The sequence below is a fragment of the Pseudophryne corroboree genome, chromosome 4 (assembly GCF_028390025.1).
Source record: "Pseudophryne corroboree isolate aPseCor3 chromosome 4, aPseCor3.hap2, whole genome shotgun sequence".
Lineage (NCBI taxonomy): Eukaryota > Metazoa > Chordata > Amphibia > Anura > Myobatrachidae > Pseudophryne > Pseudophryne corroboree.
Genome location: NC_086447.1, coordinates 52,162,324 through 52,172,940, shown reverse-complemented (window position 1 = coordinate 52,172,940; position 10,617 = coordinate 52,162,324). Strand labels below are relative to the sequence as shown.

The 10,617-nt window shown below is 46.0% G+C and overlaps 1 protein-coding gene across 1 annotated transcript in view; it reads right to left on the bottom strand.

Annotated features, from left to right (window-relative positions):
* Window positions 1-9,907: 9,907 nt before the first annotated feature.
* ELP3 (elongator acetyltransferase complex subunit 3) overlaps window positions 9,908-10,617 on the bottom strand; it is a 298,536-nt gene continuing 297,826 nt past the window's right edge. The window contains exon 15 of the mRNA XM_063915039.1: window positions 9,908-10,193. Coding sequence (XP_063771109.1) covers window positions 10,117-10,193 — 77 coding nt within the window. The 3' untranslated portion in view covers window positions 9,908-10,116. The remainder of the gene's footprint in view (window positions 10,194-10,617) is intronic.

The window sequence follows — 10,617 nt, the reverse complement described above, 5'->3', positions numbered from 1 at the left end:
CATCAGGGCCTTATCAATGCCTTTGGAGGTAAGTTTCTTTCCACAGGGAATTACACAATAAACTATAATGCCTACAAGAATTAAAGTTACAAGTATGAATATGCTTATTTGCACAATACCCTGGTGGGAAGGTTTTTAAATTTCTCCCTGTGGTGGTGTTAGATGTATAACAGGTATAGTTTCCAGGATATATGGTTATGGTGCTTCCTGGGTTGGGATTTTTTTGACAATATGGGATATTCCCTTTTCCACATTTCGCACTGACTGTCATTTGTTTTGGTGTCATTAAAAAGGCTGAAAAAACAATTTTCCTGTTCTAGGGGTATATTAAGGGGCACTGTACCTAGGTGGGGCCTAGATTTGCCACAGACATAACAGTTGCTTTTATTGTGTTTGTTAGCACTATACTTCATCCATTCCAACCAAAAATTAATGTCAGAGAAACCAGTTTCAATAGCTAGGGTGTCTTCAAAGGTAGGGTTAGTAATAGCCACCATATCTTTAGAAGTGGCAATATGGGGCTTTAAAGGTTTGTTTTGGGGAGCAATTTTAGGCTGGTATTTTGGGTTTTTATACATGTCCCACAAATAAAACATTTGTCTTGCACTATAGTACCATTCGTCAGTAACACAAATATATACTGTCTCAGACATTCCTGATTTCCTCCTTTGTTGTATATAATATTTGTCATCAGCAATTTTGGGGAACATAAAATAATCAAGGATGTATGTGGCTACGTGTGTATTGGAGGAATTGTACCACAAGGTGGGGACCCCATCTGTTTGTGTGATGTCGACTTCACATATTGTGAGGTGAATGAGGGCCAGTAGGGCTATCGAGATAGTCCCCAGGATAGAGATAGGGGACAGGTTCCTCATCTTCTTCTGTTCTTCTTTCTTCGCTAGGTGGGAGGTCAGGGCTGTCTGCCCCGGTTCGTACCTCACTGGAATCACTTGCTTCCCTCTCTAGGTCTGGTCTAGGAACCTTTTTTACTCGGGATGCATGGATCCAGGTAGGACTTTCCTCTGTCAGGACTGCTGTTCGGGTAACTGCTACGACCTCTGTCTCTGGACCATAGGTGAAGTCTCCTGGGCTCTTGTTCCTGGGGAGCACCTTCACCACGACTCTGTCTCTGACTTTAAAGGGGTGTGTAGGTTCCTGTGGATTCAAAAGGGTTTTTACAAACAACCTCATGTTCAATTTCATTCAGTTTTGTTATCAGGGACCTGACATACTCTTCTCTGATGAGTTCTAGATCTCCTTCCTGTATTACTAGTGGTTTCTTAGCCCAGGGTGTAGGAAAAGGGTCTACCCATTAGTATTTCAAAGGGTGAGTATCCTAGAGTTTTCTGTGGGGTATTCAAGATGCTGGTGTTTAGCTTTATTAGGGTTGTTCCTGAGGCAAGTGATGCATCTGCTAACATACTGGTCCACAAGTGATTTGGCATTAGTAACATAAAAATCATTGGTTAGTAGGAGGAGTGTTGTGGCTTCACCACGGTGACCAACACCACGGCACTGGGCAACGAGCAAAGGGGCACTGGACTGGGGTATACAGGGTTTCCCCTCTTTGCAGATTAATCCTGATTTAGGATTTTTTTCTGCAGAATTGGGTAAGTTCAGTCGGAGAGATCAGCATTAGTCGCAGCAGCTTGAAGTTGAGTGAGCAGATGGACGTTGTCAAGGGAGGGACATGCTCTAGTGAGTGCAATGAGTTCTGCAGCTTGCGCGGACTGATAAGGTATTGGCAGGGTTTCCAACACAGTGTCAGGGAGGGTGACAATGGCATAGCCAGCCTGGTATGTATTGTCATTGGGCCTACTACAGGAGCCGTCAACAAAAACTATGTCTGCGCCTGGTATGGGAACGGGAGACATGTCAAGTCTGGGAGAAGTTTCAGCTTCAATGGAAGCAGCACAGTCATGTAGGTCGGGTGGTTCATCCTCAGGACCTTTCAAGCCTAAAAGGGCATTGAGAATGGGTGCAGGGCCAGAAGAACTAGCAGTGTACTTAATGGTAAGGGTAGGGTTACTCAAAAGGAGTACTTCATATCCACTAAGGCGTTGTGCTGACATGTGCTGTGTGTGTAAGCTTTTAAGTATTGCCAGGACATCATGTGTGGTGTGGAGTACTGTGATGTGGCCCAAAGTGAGGGTAGTGGTCATTTCTGCAACCATTGCACAGGCTGCCAAAGCCCTGAGGCAGGCAGGCATACCTTGCACAGACACTGGCATGACTTTGGAAAAAAATGCCACGGGGCGCAACTTCCCTCCATGAAACTGTGTGAGCACCCCCGCCATGGTTTTACAATTGTCCCTTGCATATAGATGGAAAGGTAGTACATAATTGGGGAGGCCAAGTGCCGGACTTTTTATCAACATACATTTTAAACTTTCATATGCAGTTAACATTTCTTGTGACCATTGTACAGTTTTAGGTTTGTCCTTCAGTGTGGCTTGTCTCAAAATGTTATCATAATAAGAGCAATCAGAAATCCACTGTCTGCAGTAATTTACCATACCCAGGAAGGACAGTAGTTCCCTCTGGGTAGTTGGGGTGACCAGGCCCAATACAGACTGTATGCGTTGTGGACTGACTTTCCTCTCTCCCTGAGTGAGCACAAAACCTAAGTAATCAACATGCTTTTTTTTACACCATTGCATTTTTATTTTGGACACCTTGTGTCCACATTCACAAAGCCAGTTTAGTAATGAAACACCATCCTCTCGGCAGGCCTCCTCAGTTTTACCACAGAGCAGCAGATCATCTGCATACTGTAGCAGGACTGAACCATGGTGAGGTTGCCAGGGCCTCAATGTGGCCTGGAGACAACAGGTGCGTCAATAATCTGCACCAGGTAAGTTGTTTACCCTCAAAAGAAAAGGCAAAAAGTAATTGTGTCTGTGAATCTACAGGTATGCTGAAAAAAAGGCATTCTTCAAATCAATTACAGAGAAGAACGCAGCATCTGCAGGGATTGCAGAAATGAGTGAGTTTACATCTGGAACAATTGGTGCAATTGGGACAATTAACTGATTGATCGCTCTGAGATTCTGTACAAATCTTATACTGCCATCAGCTTTGGCAACAGGGTTCACAGGAGTACAGTATGGTGATACAATATGTCTGAGAATACCCTGTTGTAAGAATTGCTGTATCACGGGGCGGAGACCTTCTATCTTTTCTGGTGAGAGGGGATACTGCATAGGTCAGAACACAAAACACTGGTTGTTGCACCGCTGTCCACTAAAAAGGGAATTTTACTTCCATTTATAATAAGTGGCAGCAGAGGTGAATCTTTACTATGACGGGAGAGTTGAATAAAGGCTGGGATACCCTCCTCCGGGCCCCGTCAGTGCGCGGGGTCTTTGGAATCTTCCCTGACTGCGGGGTTGGTTCTGTCTGTCAAAGCGTCTGGAGTTCTGATAGTTATGAGTGGGTGGGGAAATGAGTAAGCTTTCTGAGTTAAGCAAAGGTAAGCCAGCGTCATCTGTCCAGCAGTCCTTAAACCTTTTCCAAAACGCAGTAACAGACTATGAAGGTTTCTGTTTACAAGCTACAGCGACAGGCAAAAAAGCACAGGCAAAGGAGCACGGGTTTTAAAGACCTCCTTCATATGTGTATAGCTGCGTCCTTTGCAAGCTTTGCGCAAATAAGATATACAGCCATCGAGGGTAATAGTGGGCTTGGGACAGTGTTTTACTATTATCTAAACTCTGGGTTATTGGTGCTAGGGATAGAGCTAGTGGACGCACCCTCCAGCAGTGGAGTTGGAGGCGATCCCATCTAGTGTGAAAGGGTTACTGCTGCCAAGAGATTTGTGTCTCTGAGCGCAGGATACATTGGAATGCAAGGGGGGAGGCAAGAGGGATACAGTTTCTCACTGCCTCGCTTCTGTGCTGTTGGAAACTGACATTTTTTCTTAAATCTCCATATAGAAAAGGTAATTACTGCCTTCCCGTAGGAATGGGTCCTGTCCTGCTTTCTCTATCCATCCCGCTAAATTATCCACCCATGGGTTAACTAAGTAATACTCTGAGGTAGAGTTGCGGGCAACATACATCTTGCATGTTTCCCCTGGTAAAGGTGGGGGGTAAATGACTGTCTTACTCTGACCCCCTCCCATAGTAAAAAATGCAATTTACACCAACGTTCTATGCAATTTTACAATAACAATGCAATTTACAATAACTTTCTATGCATGCATCAGCTTAACCAGTTAATTAGGCATTGACAATATCACAATATTATCTGTATAGTGAGAACATGAAATCTTTTGACGAGTACGATACTTACCATTCGTACAAGATGTCAGAAAAATACAGCGTTTTAAACAGGAAGCAAGAAAAGTGTTTGAGTAAAGATATCTGGCAGACGAAAACTTACCAGCCGTCTGGACCAAATATAAGAACTTATCTCACTACAAACATACAAGAATATATATAGACGATCAAATCGAGGTATAATCTACGTTACGTATAGACCCCAGGTCTATTTTAAGTATCCCAGATACTGACGTCTTTGGAGAATTGCGCTTGGACCCCGGGTCCTTTCTCAGACGTATCTTTAAGTCCCAGACATTAAAGATTCTATGGTATCCCTGATACCTGTTTTATGCTTTTACATAAAACTTCGTAATATTAAGTCCCGGACTTAAATATTACCTTGTCACGTGTTCCCGGAACACTGACACGGATTCAGCTTCAGTGTATGACCGCAATCCTGTATGGCAAAGACAGACAATAAATTCTCTATCTTACCATTCAGGGACGATCACTGAATCGCGGACATAGCCCCCAGCTGAAAGGATTTGCCCTTATATTCTTTAACCCTCGATGTGATGGCCTCTTAGACGTCTGGAGTATGAACTTTTAGCCACAAGGTACATGCACAACACAAGCAGTAAAAATTCACACTGTTTATTTAATAAATTACAGCGTACTATATAGAAAAGAAACATGGGTGTATACAATATGTGCAAGCATATGATTGGATAAAAAGAAGTAGCATACGACATTACATGCAGGATATTTTAGTAACACACAGAAGTAACAGTTTTGATCTGGTATGTAATTGTCCTTGAAGATAAGACACACACAAGCCTTATATTATATGAACAGACAAAGGCATCTTGTAGAGAGTGCGTACGTGTCTATTCAAACACATAACAATTCATATAGCATGTTTAACCCTTCACCCTCCTACTACAAGAAAAGGGGTATTATTCCACACTATATTGTGGTACTGAAGCCAGAAGGCTAGGTGAGACTTATTCTAAATCTAAAAAAATTTTGAACACTTACAAAGGTTCAAATCAAGATGGAGTCACTCAGAGCAGTGATAACGAACAGGAAGAAGGGGACTATATAGTGTCCCGGGACATCAGGGATGCTTACCTCTATGTCCCAAATTTGCCCTTCTCACTAAGGGTACCTCAGGTTCGTGGTGCAGAACTGTCACTATCAGTTTCAGACGCTGCCGTTTGGATTGTCCACGGCACCCCGGGTCTTTACTAAGGTAATGGCCGAAATGATGATTCTTCTTCGAAGAAAAGGCGTCTTAATTATCCCTTACTTGGACGATCTCCTGATAAGGGCATAGTCCAGGGAACAGTTGGAGGTAGGAGTAGCACTATCTCGGATACTGCTACAACAGCACGGGTGGATTCTAAATATTCCAAAATCGCAGCTGATCCCGACGACACGTCTGCTGTGCCTAGGGATGATTCTGGACACAGTCCAGAAAAAGGTGTTTCTCCCGAAAGAGAAAGCCAGGGAGTTATCCGAGCTAGTCAGGAACCTCCTAAAAACAGTGCATCATTGCACAAGGGTCCTGGTAGAAAATGGTGGCTTCCTACGAAGCAATTCCATTCGGCAGATTTCACGCAAGAACTTTTCAGTGGGATCTGCTGGACAAATGGTCCGGATCGCATCTTCAGATGCATCAGCGGATAACCCTATATCCAAGGACAAGGGTGTCTCTCCTGTGGTGGTTATAGAGTGCTCATCTTCTAGAGGGCCGCAGATTCGGCATTCAGGATTGGATGCTGGTGACCACGGAGCCCAGCCCGAGAGGCTGGGGAGCAGTCACACAAGGAAAAAATTTCCAGGGAGTGTGATCAAGTCTGGAGACTTTTCTCCACATAAATATACTGGAGCTAAGGGTAAATTTATAATGCTCTAAGCTTAGCAAGACCTCTGCTTCAAGGTCAGCCGGTATTGATCCAGTGGGAAAAACATCACGGCAGTCGCCCACGTAAACAGACAGGGCGACACAAGAAGCAGGAGGGCAATGGCAAAAACTGCAAGGACTTTTCGCTGGGCGGAAAATCATGTGATAGCACTGTCAGCAGTGTTTCATCCCGGGAATGGAAACTGGGAAGCAGACTTCCTCAGCAGGCACGACCTCCACCCTGGAGAGTGGAAACTTCATCGGGAAGTTTTTTCCACATGATTGTAAACCGTTGGGAAATACCAAAGGTGGACATGATGGCGTCCCGTCTGAACAAAAAACGGGACAGGTATTGCGCCAGGTCAAGAGACCCTCAGGCAATAGCTGTGGACGTTCTGGTAACACCGTGGGTGTACCAGTCGGTGTATGTGTTCCCTCCTCTGCTTCTCATACCTAAGGTGCTGAGAATTATAAGACGTAGAGGAGTAAGAACTATACTCATGGCTCCGGATTGGCCAAGAAGGACTTGGTACCCGGAACTTCAAGAGATGTTTACAGAGGTCTTATGGCCTCTGCCGCTAAGAAGGGACTTGCTTCAGCAAGTACCATGTCTGTTCCAAGACTTACCGCAGCTGCGTTTGTTGGCATGGCGGTGGAACGCCGGATCCTAAGGGAAAAAGGCATTCCGGAAGAGGTCATTCCTACCCTGGTCAAAGCCAGAAAGGAGGTGAACGCACAACATTATCACCACATGTGGCGAAAATATGTTGCGTGGTGTGAGGCCAGGAAGGCCCCACAAAGAAATTTCAACTCGGTCGATTCCTGCATTTCCTGCAAACAGGAGTGTCTATGGGCCTCAAATTGGGGTCCATTAAGGTTCAAATTTCGGCCCTGTCAATTTTCTTCCAGAAAGAATTGGCTTCAGTTCCTGAAGTCCAGAACTTTGTCAAGGGAGTATTGCATATACAACCCTCTTTTGTGCCTCCAGTGGCACTGTGGGATCTCAACGTAGTTCTGGGATTCTTCAAATCACATTGGTTTAAAACCAGTCAAATCTGTGGATTTGAAGCATCTCACATGAAAAGTGACCATGTTCTTGGCCCTGGCCTGGACCAGGCGAGTGTCAAATTGGTGGTTTTTTTCTCAAAAAAGCCCATATTTGTTTGTCCATTCGGACAGGGCAGAGCTGCGGACTCGTCCCCAGTTCTCTCCCTAAGGTGGTGTCAGTGTTTCACCTGAACCAGCTTATTGTGGTGCCTTGCACCTACTAGGGACTTGGAGGACTCCAAGTTGCTAGATGTTGTCAGGGCCCTGAAAATATAGGTTCCAGGACGGCTGGAGTCAGGAAAACTGACTTGCTGTTATCCTGTATGCACCCAACAAACTGGGTGCTCTTGCTTTTAAGCAGACTATTGCTAGTTGGATGTGTAATACAATTCAGTTTGCACATTCTGTGGCAGGCCTGCCACAGCCAAAATATGTAAATGCCCATTCCACAAGGAAGGTGGGCTCATCTTGGGCGGCTGCCCGAGGGGTCTCGGCTTTACAACTTTGCCGAGCGGTTATTTAGTCAGGGGCAAACACGTTTGTAAAATCCTACAAATTTGATACCCTGGCTAAGGAGGACCTGGAGTTCTCTCATTCGGTGCTGCAGAGTCATCCGCACTCTCCCGCCCGTTTGGGAGCTTTGGTATAATCCCCATGGTCCTTTCAGGAACCCCAGCATCCACTAGGACGATAGAGAAAATAAGAATTTACTTACCGATAATTCTATTTCTCGGAGTCCGTAGTGGATGCTGGGCGCCCATCCCAAGTGCGGATTATCTGCAATACTTGTACATAGTTACAAAAATCGGGTTATTATTGTTGTGAGCCATCTTTTCGGAGGCTCCGCTGTTATCATACTGTTAACTGGGTTTAGATCACAAGTTGTACGGTGTGATTGGTGTGGCTGGTATGAGTCTTACCCGGGATTCAAAATTCCTCCCTTATTGTGTACGCTCGTCCGGGCACAGTACCTAACTGGCTTGGAGGAGGGTCATAGGGGGAGGAGCCAGTGCACACCACCTGATCGGAAAGCTTTACTTTTGTGCCCTGTCTCCTGCGGAGCCGCTATTCCCCATGGTCCTTTCAGGAACCCCAGCATCCACTACGGACTCCGAGAAATAGAATTATCGGTAAGTAAATTCTTATTTTTACTGTGCGGCCCCCTCTCCTGTTAATACATATCAGTGTGAGCTAGTAATATGTGTCACTTCCAGTCCCCCTCTATCCTTCAAGTCCAGCCACGCACCCCCTGGTATCCATCTCGCCCCTTGTGTCCCCTCCAGCCACAAGCCCTCTGTGAATCATGTGCCAGCCCCCTCCAACTTACCTTCTTTGTTGAGATGTATTTGTATCCAGATTCCAGGAGAATCTTCCTGCAATTAGGGCAGCTGGGTACACAGGGCAGTTGGGGACACACACATACAGGGCGTGACGGCTTCAGGGCTAATGGCGCTGATCAGGTGGGATGCGGTGGGGGGCAGAGCTTTCCAAAGGCAGTTGGGCATGTGCAGCAGCACCCCCATAGACATTTCCCCATCTCTATCACTATCTTCTCACGCATGTGCAAAAAAGTGAATGCTGCCTGCTCGAAGCTAATCTCCGAGCACAGCAGACAGGCCAACAGTAACACCTCCTGCAGTGGTGGGCCGCATTCCATTGTTTATAAAAAGAGTTAACTTGGCCCACAAAAGTATGAGTTGTGGGCCGCGAGCTTTACACATCTGGTCTAAAGCAATTATTGTACAGGCTTGTTAGGTGTGGGGTCAGAGCACTTATTCATTATTATGGCTGTGAGGGGATACTATGGAATAAGAATTTGGGACCGGAACAAATTGTAGTCACAATATTAACAGTAGCATGGAGTTATATAGTGGGAGAAGCAGGGTCCCCAGCAGCACAGAGTATATCAGGAGATGAGTGATGTGTCAGTGAGGACAGGGCTGCATGTGACAGGGGCAGTGACATGATGTGAGGAGGGGAATGGAGGCAGCAGGAAGCCACAGACAGAGTTATATAGTGGGAGGAGCAGGGTCCCCAGCAGCACAGAGTATATCAGGAGATGAGTGATGTGTCAGTGAGGACAGGGCTGCATGTGACAGGGCAGTGACATGATGTGAGGAGGGGAATGGAGGCAGCAGGAAGCCACAGACAGAGTTATATAGTGGGAGGAGCAGGGTCCCCAGCAGCACAGAGTATATCAGGAGATGAGTGATGTGTCAGTGAGGACAGGGCTGCATGTGACAGGGGCAGTGACATGATGTGAGGAGGGGAATGGAGGCAGCAGGAAGCCACAGAGTTATACACTGGAATGAGCAGGTCCTCCAAGTAGCAGAGCATTTTGGAGAAGCACAGAGTATATCAGGAGATGAGTGGTACATCAGAATAGTCTTATAATGGATGACCCTTGGAGGGTGTGCCGAGAATGTACTGTTCAGCAATGTAACGCGGTAGTAGTAACAGTACATTGTTTCCTTAAAGACCTGGAGGACTCCTCACAGTGAGCGATATTCCAGCACGGCCAGTTATCTCCTGTAGTGCTGCATTGTAATGTACCCCATGTATGACAGAGCAGTCTTATCTCTGTGCCCAGCTGCTTTATCCTGCTCCCATTCCACACAGTTACTGTATATGTCCACTGCATCCATAGTCTGTAACCACATAGCAATAGGCCAATAATGAACACATGGGATCTTGATGATTTTGTGCATTTATTTGCATATAAATAGAAAATCTGATTGCTGCCTTTGTAACAACGAAAACAATTTAAGATAAAAGAAATCCCACCCAGAAAAGATTACACCCTGATAGAAATAAGCTGGGCAGGCTGTCACGTAGGGCGTTCTGCGGTGGCGGACGCCTGGAGGGTCACCACTCATTTCCGGCTCTTCTCCCCTTGGCTTAGTCCAGTCTCTTCACCATGTACGGCCCCTCTAACTCATACCCAATCTTCCTGTAATAGTTCCTAGTGCCGACACCTGGGGGAAAACAAATCAACAGGTCAGCGACTCAGGGGACATTTGTGAGGGGAAAATATGTATTATTAGCAGATCGGCACAAGGGGAAATGAGAAAGATGTGGAGTCTTATTCAATATCTGTGGCTGCAGATGTAAGAGCCGGGGAATATATAGTGATGGGAAACAGAATTACTCACTGCAGTGTGTATAAATCATACATTTATCTAATGCCCTTCCGCTTCTCTCCGTTCCTCTCTTTCTATTAAGGGATCTGAAGCTACATAACGCACAACACTATTTCCTGGGTGTAGTACTGCTGACCGGCGGTCAGGAGACCGCCGGTCAGCTAACCGACGCCGGGATCCTGGCGGGGAGGGGCGAGTGCAGCAAGCCCCTTGCGGGCTCGGTGGTGACCTGCGGTCGCCACGAGTTCTATTCCCACTC